The 17,223-nt window shown below is 35.9% G+C and overlaps 1 protein-coding gene across 3 annotated transcripts in view; it reads left to right on the top strand.

The window, feature by feature from the left end:
• Positions 1–17,223, top strand: part of Tdrd3 (tudor domain containing 3) — a 134,260-nt gene that overhangs the window by 95,871 nt on the left and 21,166 nt on the right. The window contains exons 12-15 of one of the 3 annotated variants that reach the window (XM_076930672.1): positions 3,036–3,161; positions 5,688–5,768; positions 7,337–7,441; positions 14,292–14,378. In XM_076930672.1, the coding sequence (XP_076786787.1) occupies positions 3,036–3,161; positions 5,688–5,768; positions 7,337–7,441; positions 14,292–14,372 (393 nt within the window). In that variant the 3' untranslated portion in view covers positions 14,373–14,378. The remainder of the gene's footprint in view (positions 1–3,035; positions 3,162–5,687; positions 5,769–7,336; positions 7,442–14,291; positions 14,379–17,223) is intronic. The other 2 variants (XM_076930673.1, XM_034497635.2) reach the window with 2 other exon arrangements.

Genomic DNA, 17,223 nt, shown 5'->3' with positions numbered 1-17,223 from the left:
CCATTAGCTTCAAGGCTTAGAGTTGAAGTGGGACTGTGTGCCTAACTTATCTTTCCTTGCTGGGATTTGGTTTGGCATTGGCTTGCACAGGTTTTATACATGCTGTCACAACTACTGTGAGTTCATACACTGCCCTGCTGTGTCCACGGATAATGGTTTCTTGCAGTTATTCACCACCTGGAGCTTCTTTGCCTTGCTGTGGCTTGGGAGGCCAGTTTCAGTATTTGTGTTATGGTTGGGGATTAGTGTTCTATGGTCTCTTATTCTCTGAAGTTTAACTCGTTTTGCATAACTGTGTTAATCGACATTTACTAAAATAGCTTCTCAGATTGATCTTTGAATTTAACAAATTAGAAGTTGGTTTAATATTGCTTATTTAGCATTGTAATATTTCTTTTGGCAGAATAGTCATTTTTACAGTCCCTCCCTCCCTCCCTCCCTCCCTCCCTTCCTTTCTTTCTTTCTATCATCATATTCACTGTGTATGTCTTTACATTGATAGATTTACTATGAGATACTTTATTTCAAAAAATTTTTAGTCATCTTATTTTATGTGTATGAGTGTTTTGCCTGCATGTGTATGTATGTATACCATGTGTGTCATTGGTGCCCACAGAGGTCAGGAGAGGGGGTCAGCTTCTCCTGGGACTGAAGTTACAGATGGTTTTGAGCATGTTCATGCCTGTTGCCCATGGAAGTCAAAAGAAAATGCTTGATTTGCATATTAAAATGTCTTTATATTTAGCTACTTCATCGTCATTCAGAGGCAAGGGAAAGGTTGTAAATGATTATAAAGCTTACATCATAGACCTTAGGAAAATGCTACCAGGTTAGACTTTTGTGTGAGAGGTTAGGTATTGTTTTTTATATTGGGTGATCTATGATGTGATGAGTTGATCTGTACTAGAGCCAGAGAAAGAAGAGATTAGGATTGAAGTTTAACCATTAGAATTAGGCCTCTATTAGTGATAGCAACCCTTCATTAGCCAACGGCTGGCAAGCCTAAAACCACTTTCTTTGAAAAAGGGTATCTCCTTGGTATTCTTGTCCACTGCCAAAAGACAGAAAAGGTTTGGATATAAATGATCAACCAGAGATAAATGGAGCAACAGAGAAGAATAGGTCTGTCTGTATTCCAATTGAAATTGGCAGAAAAATTGAGTGTGAAACAAACCATAACTCCGTAGCTGCTAAGCATTAGGTTGAGGATATGTAGGTTAGTTCTGACTGTGTGTATGCAAATGCCTCCCAGAACTTGACACACTTTCTAATAAAACTTTAATCTTAATTATAATTGTCTAAAAAAATCAGTGTGTGTGTAGGATCAAAGGAATGTTTTATTTCTTTTCAATAAAGCATTCTAGTTATTAATAATTATGGTAGCCTATACTTAATAGGTACTCTATCAAAATAAAGACTGATTAATAATTTAGGAAAGAAAACAGTGTGCTGAATTCATTTGTTGCCTGGGTTGAATAGGTTTATGATGAAAATCCAGACTATCTTGATAGTCAAAACTATTTGAGCTATTATAGTATTCTTAGAACAACTAGAGGATCTTCTAAGGTGATCACTTTCATTTACACTGGCATGTATCCTTCAGTTAGTTGTGTGTCTTTGGATTCTAGATTATACTTAAGTATTAAAAATTGATACTATTCGTAGTTACCCCAAAGCTACCCAGCTTAAGAGGCATATTTAAATGTTTTGTCAAGAAGAGACACTTTCACATTCTTTTTTTTTTGTTTAGATAAAAGCAAAGATAGAAATATAAGAAAAGATATGGGCTATAACTACCATTAGGAAGCCATACCTTAATTTTTACTATGATTATGTTTTGGAGATGTTCAACAGGTATATTCTAATGTTTACATAATTCCTCACAATACTTGTTTTATTTCTATAGAACTGAGAATTTGAGGCAGTTTTCCATCTCTCATTACACTATAAAATTAACTTAATTAATTTCTCTCTCTGGACTTGAATATTATAATGATAGCCTCCAAATTGTTTTTCTTGCCTGCAATCTTAGATCTGCCAAGTTTTTCATTGATACTGCATCACTGTGATTTATTCCACTTAAAACCTTTTTACTTGTGCATGAAATAAGAACTGTTAGTAGACCCTTCATTATATGACACGTATGTTAAAGTCCTCATTTGTTATTTGTTGAGCAGTCATGTCATATCATAATTACTTTAAAACTTTTATTAGTTACCTGTGTGCATGTTTATGGCCCCTTAACTTCTTCTGGAAATACACGAGTTGGCTGAATATTCTTTGTCTTTAAATGTGCTCCATTGTCACAGGAAGCTGTTCCTGAGTTCTCAGATTTTTTAAATAGCAGACCATTCCAACTGTATTGTACTAATTTCCACATTATAGAGAAGTTTTGTTGCTGTTGTTGTTTTACCTGGATAACTTTTATAAAACTGTAGATAATTTTTGAAAAATGAAATTAAATATATGGCTTTATTTAATGCTAGGTTTCTTATAGGGCTTTTAAAAACTTACCTCTGTGTCAGGGTTGTATTTTAGAGAGTTGAAGATAAAAAAAAAAAAAAAACAGACAGATTGAATCTTTCACCCTTTCAGTTACTCTATGGGATCGCAGGAGCTAAAGATTAAACTGTTAAGTTGCTAAGCAGGCATTTGTTTTCCTAGGATACAGGATGACTGTTGAACTTATGTAAACTTAGGCAATTTGGAAAGCTTAAGATCAAAACATATAATGAAACAACTCACAATATGACAGTGAGTCTAAAATAGAGGAAGGGAGGGAGGTATGGATAATATGCCAACATGTTGCTCTAAAGTTATTAGACGCAGACATGAGAAGGAAACATCAGGAAGTAACTTAATAATTACTTGAAATGTACTAGTTGCCACTATAAGACAGCAAGAACCAACTTTTTCTTGGTACATAATTAGATAATCCAGCTTTTAGAAGGATGTGGAGAACATGAACTTGTTACCTAGACACTGTCTTTGTAGGCAGCACTGATGTCCTGTTTCAACTTCTTTTGCGCCTTCAGTTTTACCGAGCAGAAGTTGAAGCCCTGCATTCTTCGGGTATGACAGCGGTCGTTAGGTTCACGGACTACGGAAACTATGAAGAGGTGCTACTAAGCAATATCAAGCCTGTTCAGACAGAGGCATGGGTACGTGATCCAAATTCTCTACAAAGGCTACTTTGAAGAAAATAAATAGCTCTGAAAGATTAGAAATAGTCGTATAAAATTTGCAAGTGAAAAAATCTTGAGTTTGTTTAAAAATGGCCAACTAAAGATTGCAACTTTATTGGAACTTAAAACGAATGCATTCAATTACTTTCATGTATAATGTGTTGTTATATCATGCTTTGGAAATAGATACCCTTGCTTACATGTTTGACAAATATTTGTATGTGTAAAATTGGGTTTTATGCATTTTTTCTTTTTCATATTGTTACTTTAAATTTGGCTAAATTATGCCCAAAAGTTGTCAAATTTCAATCTGTATAGGATACATGCTTTGTTTATTATTTTAGGTACCTATACAATTAAGAAAAACACTTTATATATGGCTTTGTACATTGTTTACACATGCATATCTTTACACATATGTATATGTACAGAGTAACTAAATATTTCAACATAGTCATTACTTGATTGATTTTATTACCAGTTTGTCCAAGCTGTGTAATAACTTTGATCATGTTAAGTTAGGATTTCTCTGGCCTCATGGAGTGTGTGTTTTATAGGACTCCCCTGACTTTATACAGGGATTACCATCTACGTGTAAGTACAGATAGCCATTAGATAAGCAGTGTCCTACAGTTTTTATTTTCATTAACTTCTCACAATTTCCCTAAAGTGTCAGGTACAAGAGAAAATCATACTCCTCTGCCAGGAGCCCTCATCCCTCACTTTGGAGCCCTGCATTGTCCTTTCATGAGCTGCTTTCAGATTTGGTGTTTTAAGGTTTTTATGAAATGTCTTTATTTGTGTCCTCATCATCCTCCAATATAAATAAAGCAAGAACACAAAACTCATTTGCAGCGTTCAGATTCAGAGGCATGGATATTTGTTCCTTTTTTATTCAAGAAAAGCTGTCATTTTGTAGGGTAATTTATCATTGTATCTCATAGTGTGACATCACTGTTGGTTTGTTGGTTTAATTAAGAGGGCATCTCCTTCAGCTTCATTATTCTAAAGTTTCAAAGATTTTCTCTAAAAGACTGAGACACCACCATTATCTAAACTATGGTTTTCCTCTCTTGGGAAAACTTTTTTTTCACATGACTTTATCATCTAGGTCTCGTGTGACAGCCATTTTCATTCTCCCTGTTTTCTGTTCATACTTTCTAACCCGATTTGAATGGTAAAATTTATTATTTACTCACTCTGTATTTCTAGAAGTTGAATTATGGCTGGCTATTTTTACGTGCTCCTAGTTGTTTTTAGTCATAGCATTCAGTGTCAAAGTGGAAGTCATATTTTTAGTATGTAAATTATACTTGCTTTATCTAGAGGCTTACATGATATAAGGTGGTCTCATAGAGCCCAGGCTGTACTCATCATGTGGCCAAGGATGACCTTAAACCAATCCTTCTGCCTCTACCTGTCAAACCTGGGGTTATAAGTGTGCATTCTTGTGCCAGCTTCCAAGTAGAGTTTTTATGTAATTTAGTTTTTATATTTTTAGAAATCTTAGTGAGGGATTGATTTTACTCTGTTCTTCTAAATGAAGTATTTGGTTGTCTTCCTATTTGCTCTTTTAGGGCAGTCAGACCTGATGACGTTTGTTGTTCCACACAGACACCCTCTCATTAGAGGGGTGTGGTCCTGAAATGCTGCAGTCAGTACTGTCACTTTTCTGCCTTAACAGTCTTCATGGCCCTTACCTTGATTTTTATTTGTGTAAACATAGCTGAATGATGGCTTTAACAGATGCCATAGCCTGTTTGCTGATTGTGTTTGGAGCCACAGTATACTCTGTGAATACTCATTTATGATTTACTTTCACATATTTTTAAGCTGGATTGAGACACCTAAACTATTTTTTGGAAGCAGGATCAAATCACTGCATCTTCTGAAGGTTTTTGCATTCTTTTCCTCCTGTGTACAGACTTTGCATAAATTAATGTATATTGGTTTGTATGAACAGTTTGGACTGTGGGCCTCTTTGTTGAAAAAGGTCAGCCATTCTTCTGTCTGCAAGAATAGTTACTTGAGAGAAACATCTCCTTGAAATATGGATGCCACCAGCTTAACATTTCTCTTCTCTCTCCATTTAAGCAATATCTATGTGTGCATAGGTACATACATAAGAATCCACTGCAGCAATACAATCTATGCAGATGTCAGTACATGTGATGTACAGTCAAGGTAGAGTTTTCTTAGCTCTGAGAGTGTTTGCGTTGCAGTCTATGAGCAGATTTCTTTCTGTACCTTGGGACTATCTCAAGGTTAAGTTAATCAAAGTTCTACAAATTATAAGCAAAACATCCACTGTACCAATAGGAAGGCAGTCCTAGTTGACCGACTCACTGTACAGATTTAAAGGGCTACAGAGGTGCAGAGATCTGCAAGAGGCCTTAGCATAGTTGTTCATTTACACTGTGGGTTATTGAACTTTCAGCTTTTACCTTCTTGCACTACATATGTGTGTATTTTTATGTGAAATACTATGTTTATTTGATTCAGATTCATGCTTGTTATTGGAGCCAGGATATTGGAAAATCACCTCTTAAGTTTTCCAAAAATACCAGTGATTATTTAGCAAAGGTATGTTTTTCTAGTAAAGTACAGAACAATCAAAAATAGCTTGCATATAAACCAAAAAAGCCTTTATAAAAAGTACCAGTTGCTTGTACTGCTGCTCAATGATATAAGGATAAGTCAGCAAGTAAACAGCATGAAATATTAAAAGACATAAAGATTGAATTAATAGTTGGTTGTATGGAAAATTAAAATAAAAATTAATGCTTTAAATCTAAGTGTTAATGTTTTTCTCATGAGGTTTAGGGGTTATTTATCTTACCTATGTTGGTGGCTAAATATTTATTTATTTCTCTTTCTAATCTGGATATGCCCACCTTTTTATTTCTAGAACATATTCAGGGATGATACTTTAGACACTCAAAATATGAGTTTTGGTTTTGAATGGATACTTAATTTCTTTGAAAATGATTTATTAAACATGTTGTGGTGTTATTCTTGAACATTTGTTGTTGTTACAGCTAGATTGTATCTGGAGCTTTTTACTACTGTAAGAAGTCTTTGGGTTTTTTTCCTTTTCTTTTCTCATTTTTTTGTATTGGAAATAGATTTTTCTCATGCAGTCTATTCTGATTGCAGTTTCCAGTCCCCCAACTTTCGCAGATTTTTCCCACTTCCCTTCCCACCCAAATCCATACCCTTTCTTTCTTTGTTTCATTAGAAAACAGAAAACAGGCATCTAAAAATAATAATAAGATAAAATAAGTTTTATTTTAATATCTAGCTTGTAATGAATTTCCTATTTATTTCTTGTACAGTGCTATTTACAGTTCAGTTTTAACTATATAAATGCTCCAGTTATTCCCCCAGTCTTCTTGCTTTCAGACTCTATAGTGTCCGCAAAACAAAACAGAAAACATTCTAAAATAAAATAAATAGAAAATAAGTTGCTTTTTATTTTGTGTTTGTATGTTGTATACTGATATGCACATGTATGTGTTATTGAAACATTATAGAACTATCCTTATTTTAGCAAGATAGTTGATGCATTATGGAAATATACATGTAAAAACCCATTATATTCATCAATCCTCTCTATTGTATGAGAAAACATTAGCAAGAAAATCTGCTAATGGTTCTCCCCGCAGGCCCCTTCCTTATTGGTTTCTTTGAACTACTAAGAGGAAACCAGTACGAAGATGCCACAGGCAGTTTGGAAAACCTGTGTAATAGTTGGCTGTCTGGCACAGATTAACCTTTCCTTTTCCTGGAGTTGTTTCTGAAGGGCTCCTTTATACTTGGGCACTGCTGTCTTCTGCATTTCCAAGTGCCTTCAAGACATAGATCCTGTGCGACTGTTTTGTCCTAAGAGGTGTTTTGGTGCATGCTGGTATCTAAGTTGTCTCTTAGAAGTGTTCATAACATGTACTTCTTCTGTTAGGATGTAACTGCTATTATTCCAACCAGACAGTCAACATTGTGGTGGTAATGGTTAGTTCTTCGACCTTACCATGTACACGGTCTTGGGCAGTAATTCTGGAAAGTGGCAGATGGATTGTAGGGAGTCAGCCTATCCTGTGTTTTTCTGTGAGGTCATTTAATTACTCAGCAAACACTCCTTACATACCTCCCAGGTTAAAGGCAGCCTTTCTGTAACGAGTATATGTAAGCCCACAAAAATCTCCACCCTGAACACAAAAGTGAGAAGCATGTTTCCGATATATGAAGTTATCGTCACTGTAAGTCTTTTTCTTAACTCTTGAACTCTTAAGGCAAGATACCAGTAGATGATTCTTTATTCCACTTTAGTTTAAAGATAAAATTGTTGTTGAAGAAAATACAATAATGAACTTATGTATTAAAAACCATTCTTTTTCAGCAATTGACGGGATGACAGTGGATAGAATGTTTGCTGTACAAAAACATGAGGATCTGACATTTGTTCCCCAACTCATGTAAAAACTAGGCATAGAGTTTCACATCCTGAATCAAAGGGCTGGGAATGGAAGGCAGGAGAATCCTGGGCTCACTGGATAGTCAGTGAAGTTCAGCAAGAGCCCATCCCCCAAACTAAAGTGTAAAGTAATAGAAGACTGCAGTATCTACCTTCAGGCTCTCTGTATACATGCACAAGCATGTGCATATATACATGTGCTGATATGCCAGGAACACACACACACAAACACAGATACACACAAACACGCAGGCATACAAAATCCTAATGGAAAATAAAAATACGTTTTTCTATTTATTTCATTATTGCATCTATTGCCTTGTTTGATTTTGGATTTTTAATGCAAAATATTGTCATGCTGTCCAGGCTGGCCTTGAACTTTCCTGGGCTGAAACAATCTTGAGTAGAAACAAGTATAAGTATATTGTACTATGATTGGCCTTGCTTCCTATTTAAACAATACAGTTTAGCCTGGCTAGGTGTCATATGCTAGACATTATAGCGTTCAGGAGGCTGAGACAGGAAGTTCACAAATTCAAGATCACACTGGAGTACTTACTCTACACTACTACCCTCAGTTACGTAATTAGAATCTATCTGAAGTTATAATTTTGAAATAACTTTGGGCAAGGGTTTTTTTTTTTTTCACCTTCCAATGACAGCGTCCTGGAAAACACATTTAAAAATTACTTTTTCAAATTCAAGTAACATTCATAAAATGTCATAAAATATTCCACTAAAAATATTTTTCTAAAAAAAGCATAGAGGAACAAGGAAATCTCCAGCTTAGGTATTGATAAGGGAGCTAAGGCATCAGGACAGATGGAACAGAATGTTAAGACAGCCTAGGGTGTGTAAGGACAAGGCATGTTAGTCATTTAATTAGGCTGTGTGCAACTTGTACAGGACGTCAAAGTCATAGTAGACATTAAAATGAAGACAATTGTTAATACAAATTATCAACGTCAAAAGGGATTAGAATTATGTAACAGTGAGGCTATGACAATTAGTATTTAGTCCAAATGCCTGTTTGATCATAGACTTGCCATTCTTGTTGCTAAATTATGTGATAAGTCAGTGCCCATATTAGTACATATTAGAACAGAATTTGCTTTGACCACTGAAGGCACTAAAGCATGTTTTATTTTGTTATTTTTTTTTCACCATATTTTAGGAACCTTACAAAGTTTACCACATGGACAGTGTTCATTTTCTTTTATAGTATAAAGTCAGAAGCAAACTGTATGTCTAGTTTAAACAAAAGATTATGGACCCAGAACTTCATCTGTATGTTTTTAACTAATTTTAATGATGCTGGCGATTGAACCCTTATCCATGCATGCTGTTAGCACATTATTCCACAGATGAACTACAAATGGAGTTTAAGCTTCTTTTCAATACATTTATTAAGTTGATGTGATTTATTTCTTCTTTATCTGTTACTTAGCATCATATGATTCCTACCAGATGTTGTGGACTGTACTTGAGCCCTTTACTGGAGATAGGAGAGCTGCTAACCTGGGGGAGGGACCTCATTCACTCATAAGTATACTCTGTACTCACAAATACACAGTCCTAAAACTGGTCGTTACCCTTGAAACTCAGAATCAGTGGTAGCAGATAAAGTAATTATAGTATTATGTAAACCTTGAGATTTAGGTTTGACCCACTTAGAGTGTACTACAGAGTTATCTTACGACATCATTGAATTGATACAGTTTTCAGGATCTATGAAAAAGTTGTCAAAATTCTGAGAAAATATGTTGTGATCTCTTCAAGCCATATTTAAAGACATTTTCAAACAGTTTGAGACTAATTTGAGATGCCTTTTGTTGATCAGGAAATACATAGATTGTATTATTGTATTCTTTTGGTTTTTTTTTTCTGAAGGTGAGAAAAAAAAAGCAAAAGTAACACAGCAGGTACTAGCAATCCCATGATGCCTGTTTTTTTGTTTGTTTGTTTGGTTGGGTTTTTTTTTTTTGGTTTTTCGAGACAGGGTTTTTCTGTATAGCCCTGGCTGTCCTGGAACTCACTCTGTAGACCAGGCTGGCCTCGAACTCAGAAATCCGCCTGACTCTGCCTCCCAAGTGCTGGGATTAAAGGCGTGCGCCACCACCGCCTGGCATGATGCCTGTTTTAAAAAAAAAAGTTATTTTAATGATACTCCTCAGGTTTGTTCCAAACTTTAATTAGAGTTTATAAAGTAATTTATGCCAGAAATTAAATATTAATATCACATATCAGGTTAGCATAAAATTGGCTTTTTGCATATTCGAATAATTCTAGGAGATATTACATTAATCTATTATCGCTTAAGTCTCTACTGATGCCAACCTAAAGTATGGGCTTATGAATATATTATGCTGGTTAATTAAGGAATTAATTTATGACTATTGTTTACTGAATATAATTTTAACATTTTCCTTTAAAGCAATTTTTATGGGTCTAGTGGATGAGGGCCTGGAGTTGTCACGTGCACTTCCTTTCCTTCTGATACCTGAGTCAACAGGTTGTTCTATGTGTAAATACTGCTTTTCTGTTTGCCTTGAAGCCATGATTTCACTGTTGTGAGTTCTACCATTCCTTTTCAAGTATTTGCAGAATGTATTTGCTGATCTGCTTATTGCCTAGGAAGTCAAGTAACAAAATAAATAAATATGAATGATATTTTTGTTAAGTTTCTATGTTCCTGAAATTTCAGCCTTATGTTGGGAATGTGCCCTAACAATATTAAATGATAGCTCATTTTAAAGATTCTGTTAGATTGGAAGATCTAATTTTCTTGAATTAAGTTTCTGGTGAATTTTCGGATGACTTCACTGGCATCTGTACTGGCAGACAATATTGTCCCTCACTGTGTCCCATAGGCTCAGTTTCTTTTCAGTGACGTTCGGTCTGTCCTTACTCAGTGGTGCTGCTGAACCCTGATAATACTGAGCAGTGAACATACAGTACATATTTGATTTTATAGTAAAGTGTGTTATGAATAATCCATTTCTTTTAAATTCTTAGGTTGTTATTTGTGTTTCCTCATTTAATGTTATTTATATTTTCAGCAATCTTTATTTTCATTCTGTTTCCTAAAGATTCTTTTTTTGACTTTTGTCTTAATTTTTTAAATCATCTGGTAGGCCGATTCCTTATGACTTAAGTCACAAGTATGGGTATACTTTACTGGACCAATGCTATCTTTATATTATAGAATCATATATAGTAGGTTTTATCATCATATCTCTAGTGAAGAACAGACTTGTCCCATTTTCTTGTGAGAAACACTTTGGCGCTGCCGTTTCCACTTCCGTTAGACTTGGAAACCACTGGCAAGTGTCTCCTTACACTCTGGCTTGGAATGACTCCCTCATGGCCTGTCATTGGCTTAGAGCTCCACTCAGAAGGGAAAGGAGCTGCTGCAGCAGTGAGTGGCATTCAGTTGCCTTCACAAAGGAGGGAGAGGTTCTAGTCAAGCAGCTCAGAGCAGCAGCCCAAGAAAGCTAGTCATTGTGCTTGTGCTACCTCACGCCCGAAGAGTCGTTGTCTCAGTTATCTTCTGGGAACATGAGTACTTAAACAAATGTGGAAAATGTGAGATAAGTCTGTTTTTATTACAGAGCTTCCTTGATTTGATATCAAATTAATAAGAACTTTAGATCTACCAAGAAACAAGAGTTACTCTACAGAGCTTCACAGACTGGGTTGCCTTTGGAACTCTTCAGTTCCATTTTTTTTTGAGAACCTTTCCAGCATAACTGTTCTCTCACTTGCTTTTATATTTCCATCTATACGATGGCACCTAAATAAAACCAGCATTCTCCAACATCCCAGGATTCTTACTTTCTATAAACAAAGGACAAAATATATTTTCTAAAACTAAGACACTTTCTGTCCTTATGTTTTTAGTAATTGGATTTTATTGCATAAAGAGGATGATTTTATTTTATTTTAATATTATCTAATTATGCAAGTTTTCATATATTAATTTTAAGAAATTGCTCCTTGGGAAGGTTTCTATTGTAACCTTCCTAATAAGGCTTTTTCTGAAAACTGACCTAATAGACCATAATATTTCTATATTCCTACAATGAGGTATTTTCATATTTGTTTTTTCCAACAATCTAGTTACTATTAGTTTGTTAAGCTACCCTCAGTTACTATAGAAGTATCTGAATCAGTTAATTCAACTGGACATTTTTAAGTTGAGCGGCAGATAAGACGACAGAGCCTCTGCCATCAGCATTTCCACGGTTCCCTTACTAGTAGCTTAGTGTAGTCTCCCAGGTCTTTATACACTGTAATTTTGACTCCTTAGAAGTTGTTACTTTAAGCCCCTTAGGAAAGAGACTCTTCTTGTCTTCTTTTCAGGATCTTTTGTCCTTGTAATCCCAGCACCATTCCTTAAATCAAAAGAATTCATGATCTAGAGTTTAATTTCAGAGTTTATTTCTAAGGTCTGTTGGAGGTGGACGGGTATTCTTTAAAAAATACCCTCTTTCCAACTAAAAAAGAGAGTCAGAATTGACTGTTGGATGCAGCTGGTGGCAATAAAAGGAATCATATAACTAATCAGTGATCCAATACTATAAGTTCTATCTCTCCTAAAGTTAACAGTATCAGAGTTTTAAATTCATTAAAAACTGAGTTGGGACTCACAGTGATAATAATTACTGAGTAATTAATAGAATTGCAGTATCAAAAACTCCTTCCTAGACACCAGACCTAAGCATCACAGCTCCATGGTCCCAAGCACTGTTATTTTTGTGTAAAAGAATGTAATCTTTTTGGAAAACAGGTTTATGTGACGTGGGAGGTCTATCTTGTCTCTAGTAGTTACATGGTAAATACTGGTAAGATGACCATCAGTCTGAAATGGCCCAGGACATGGCTAGCATCTAGCATGGCTCTGGGTTACAGCTGTTGAAGTGCATGCCACATGAAGGGATAGTGTGGAGAAAGTAACATTGGAAGCCCAACACTGATTTTTTTGAGTCTCTGATTTATTTTTGATAATCAATCCCTGGTATTTTAAAAAATATGAATAAGTATACTTTGTTTTCTCAGATGGTATACTTAGGATAGTAGGTCACTCCTTTGAGCCATGATTTACAGAGAGCTTTTGCAAAGCTTGGGACTAGGCTGTAGCTTAATTTAGCTCTGTATGCTTCAGACTCTAAAAATTGTGATCATATCATTATTTTAAGTGTTGATAATTAGTTTTAGTACCTCTTAATGAGTGACTTAGAACGACATAATAAGCACTTATCTTAGAAGACTTAGGTTAAGAAAAGTTTGCAATACTATGTAGAAAGTACAGAAACATACTTTTTCTGATAAGATGGCCAAAACGCTCCATCAGTATTTTAAAATATGAAACACGTCTTAAACATATCAAGAGCTCAGGGTATTAATACTTTAAACTTTTATATCTTTTAGGTGACTCTCCCTCATGTTTACCTCCCTCCTCTGCCTCTCTACTTCCTCCTGTTGGCTTCCAAGCTGTTCCCCTGTTGTTTTGACCCCTCCCTTATCCTTCTCATTTTGGAGATTTCCAGTGATTGAGCATTAGAGTGGATACTTTACAGCTCAGACAGTACTGTGGTTCTGCTGTCTATTAGAGTAGTGTTTGTGGCTTAGAAAACAGCTCCTGGCTTTGGGTGCAGAGACCCTCCCATCCCTCCTGCTGTGATGTGTGTAAACGTGTACTTTGCGTGTGACCCTACCTGTTCTCATAAAGACTGTCAGGGTCTGAAATGTGTGAAGACTTAACTGCAGAAAAGTTGAGAAATGACAATAAGGTAGTACAGGCATAGGCAATTTGAATTGTTTCCTAATATTCTTAGGACATTAGACAAAGAAATAAAATATCTCATTGAATTTGTTTATATTTTGTTAGAAATGCAAGTAAGAAATTAAGAGATATTTCCTCAGGAGAAGTTAAAGTATTATTCCCCAAGCTAGATAGTAGAAAGTCTAAATTTTGTTATAGAAATGTAATTTGAAAACACAGCACTAAAAGTCCTTTAAACATAATATAGAAAAGAATATAAGTAATATCAAAATAGTAATACATACATGTTTCTGTTGAAAATGTGGGATATGAAAAAACAATGCATGGACTTCCTACTGATTGTAATTTTTACATATGGCATTAACCTCTGAGTTAAGATGATTGTGTGGGTGAACAGTGGTTTCTCGAGTGGAAAAGTGGGACACTACTGGTAGGTTGGTGTCTTGGCTCTTCATCAGTTTTCACAATCACTCTTACAGTGTATTTTAAAAGGTGTAACTGAACCTGATCAACAAAACATTGAGCAAACTGCTTTTAAAAAAAGCTTAATTGTAAAAACTAAAAGTTTTGTTTTCTGAAGTGAGAACTATGATGCTTTGAGATTTCAGTGAATTTTACCAAAATGGCAAAGTGTAGCGAGATGTAACTTTGGACATTACCATTGACTGCCATTCTTGAGTCCAGGGTTGGCGAACACTGAGATTATCTGTGCTCTAACCTGAAAGGATTTGGTGGAAAGGGTCGCAGAAAGAGAGTACAATGTCTGTTCTGCTCAGCCTCTGAAAGAAGGGCCAGGGCAGGGCTGGTTGTGGGCAAATTACTTCCACCTCCCTTTTTGCCCCTGCTTCAGCTCCAGGGGAGCTGGGAGTGCACAGGAGGAATCAGAAGACCTGGGTTCCAGTCCCGGCTCTGCCACTTACTGCCTATGTGACCTTGGGTAAGTTACCTGACATCTCTAAGTCTCAATTTTACTACAGGATGTTGTGAGGATTAAGTAATATGGTCTACATAAATGTGATTTGCAGCCTCCCAACATCTGTAGAGATGACTTTTATTACCATGGGCTTGGCCTCTCCCTGCTCCTCTCTGGTGTTCTGACGTGTGCCTTCTTGAAGCAGTCCAGATGACTCCACTTCTTTTGCTTCTCCCTTGCCCTCTCTGCATAGGAACCATTGGTCCTGCCCTCTGCATGTTTTTCACAGTGTAAAACTACATGGACTAATCCTCATGCTGGACTGTGGGATATTCTTATCCCCTCTCACCCTCCTTTCACCTCTCTTTAGTCTCAGAATTGCATGCTTATGAGCATCAAAGAGTAAGTCTAATGCATGAAGATTCAGGAAGTGTTGAAGCAAAGGACTTAGGTAGAGGGAAAGCCTTTTAGTCTTGTTCCCACCTCCTTTGTTAAGCAGGTTGACTGGGAAAATTGACCGTGAATATTCCACCCTTTCACTTTCTATGTGGAAATAAGTTCCTTAGAGGTCTCACTGAAAACCTAGATCCTTAACCTGAGGAGACTTGTAGAGAAAGATAAGAGATTTGATAGCTCTGTCTTTGGTCAGCTCTTTGGTACAGCTTCTTCTGTTAGGAAATTGCTGGCTACCTTACCCTCCTTAGTTGATAATGCTTGCCTTTCTGGGTGTTCAGTCATGAAGGATGCATGGAACTGAGGACTATGTTATGCTTTCTGGATCACACCTCAGACTGAATGATCCTTATGGGGCTTAAGGAAAATGTGGTGTCCTGCTTGGTCCAGCTTCTCCCACAGTCCATGAAGGCTTGGTCTGGCACTGTAAATAACAGTAGCTTTTTACCATGGATTGCTTGCCATTAATGCCTGATTGCCATCAGCATAGTAACACTCATACCATTACTAGACTGATTTTATTAAGAATTTTCTTTTTTGTTTTTAAGGCCTTGAACCATTGACTTACACTTCATATGGTTTCTTGCTGAAGTAGCAGTGCCATCTTTTATAACTGAACCGTGGTGACAAATGTAGGTTGACACAATAAACACTCAGTTTAGACTTATCAGTCAGTGGGAAAGTGTAATGATACATTCTGTCAAGAATTCAGTGAGGGCTGGAGAGATGGCTCAGTGGTTAAGAGCACTGACTGCTCTGCCAGAGGTCCGGAGTTCAATTCCAAGCAACCACATGATGGCTCACAACCATCTGTAATGTGATTCCATGCAGTCTTCTAGTGTGTGTCTGAAGATAGCTGCAGTGTGTACTCATATAAATAAATAAATCTTTAAAAAAAAAAGAAAAAAAAAAGAATTCAGCGAAGACTGGACCCTGATACAGTGCTGAAGGAAGGGAGAAGTGACAAGGTCTTTTTGAGACCCCACCCCACCCCTAAGATTTCAGAGTACTCAAATTTACAGCCAGTCATTCTATAGTTGCTAACGTCTCCAAAGAATCAATAATGGGATTATGATACCATCCTTAAAGCAAGAAATTGAAAGTTACATGAGTGTCTGACAATAAATAATGTTGAAATATTACCTGACAGAAATATCACAATGAAATATTGTGTTACGTGTTAGCGAATAAAAACAATTTCTAGGCCTGAATGAAAATATATCAACATAGTTATTTTAAAGTAATAAAGTTACACATAGCTTGTGTGTGTGTGTGTGTGTGTGCATAAATTTATATTCTGTCTTATAAATTTCTTGTAATTTTACATTATGTATTCAATTGGAAAAGTCAAAAGCAAATAAACTAAACAAGAATTGTTCTGTGACAGTTCATCCTCTGTTTCTGGTATTTTCATACCTGTCTGAAAAACACTTGATGTACAAATGAGACAACCTTTCTGTGTTTATTAAGCACAAGTTAACAGTATGCTGCACATCCAGTTTCCAGTTGAGGTTCTTGTTGTGAACTCTTTTGAAAGTCTCTAGGATAATGACCAAAGACATCAACAAAATTCACTTTTTAGAAAATGCCTCTAGAAATATTTTTTCAGAATTTGCTAGTAATATTAATACAATCATGAGAATATTAACATCTTTCAGTCTCCTGTTTAAGATTTTATTTTAGGTATATGAGTACTTTGCCTCTATGTTTGAGCACCATATGTGTGACCTGCCTGAGGAAGCAGAAGAGGGCATCAAATCCCCTGGAACTGGAGTTAAGAGATGGCATTGAGCTGCCTCATACAGTATTTTTTTAAGCTTAGCTTGACATCAGATATCAAGACATTCAATACCATCTGTTAGATTCCCGTGTGTGTGTGTGTGTGTGTGTGTGTGTGTGTGTGTGTGTGTGTGTTAGGGGGAGGTGGTTTAAATTCTGCTGTTTGCTGTATCTATTGTTTCTTTGGTGGTAGTGGTGGTGGTGGTGCTGTTATCTCAGTTAAAAAAGCAAGCAAGTTTGGTAGGAAATGACTTTTAAAAACTACTGTGTTGTTAGGTGTGGTAATACATACCAAATACCTTCACTAAGAAAGCCAAGGGAAGAGAATGACCTGAACTCAAGACTTTGTGATCAAGCTAGGTAACTTGAAACCCAACTCAAAATTAACAGCAATAAATAATTAAGAAAAGCAAAACAGAAAACCTTTAATCACACAAAGTTTAACCTAATGTGTTGATTTATCTGTTTATTATTGATTCTTTCATGAAATTTTCCTAACATGGAACAGTTTAAAATGCAGGAAAACATCATACGTGTTTATCATCAGTTTTGTATTTTTGTATTATAATGATAATACATTAACCATCTGCAGCTATAGAATTAAAAGGTAGAATACAAATAGGAAACTAGGAAATCC

Source organism: Arvicanthis niloticus, chromosome 3 (genome assembly GCF_011762505.2).
Source record: "Arvicanthis niloticus isolate mArvNil1 chromosome 3, mArvNil1.pat.X, whole genome shotgun sequence".
Taxonomy (NCBI): domain Eukaryota; kingdom Metazoa; phylum Chordata; class Mammalia; order Rodentia; family Muridae; genus Arvicanthis; species Arvicanthis niloticus.
The sequence above is the reverse complement of the archived record's forward strand: the minus strand, read 5'-3'. Positions and strand labels throughout refer to the sequence as shown.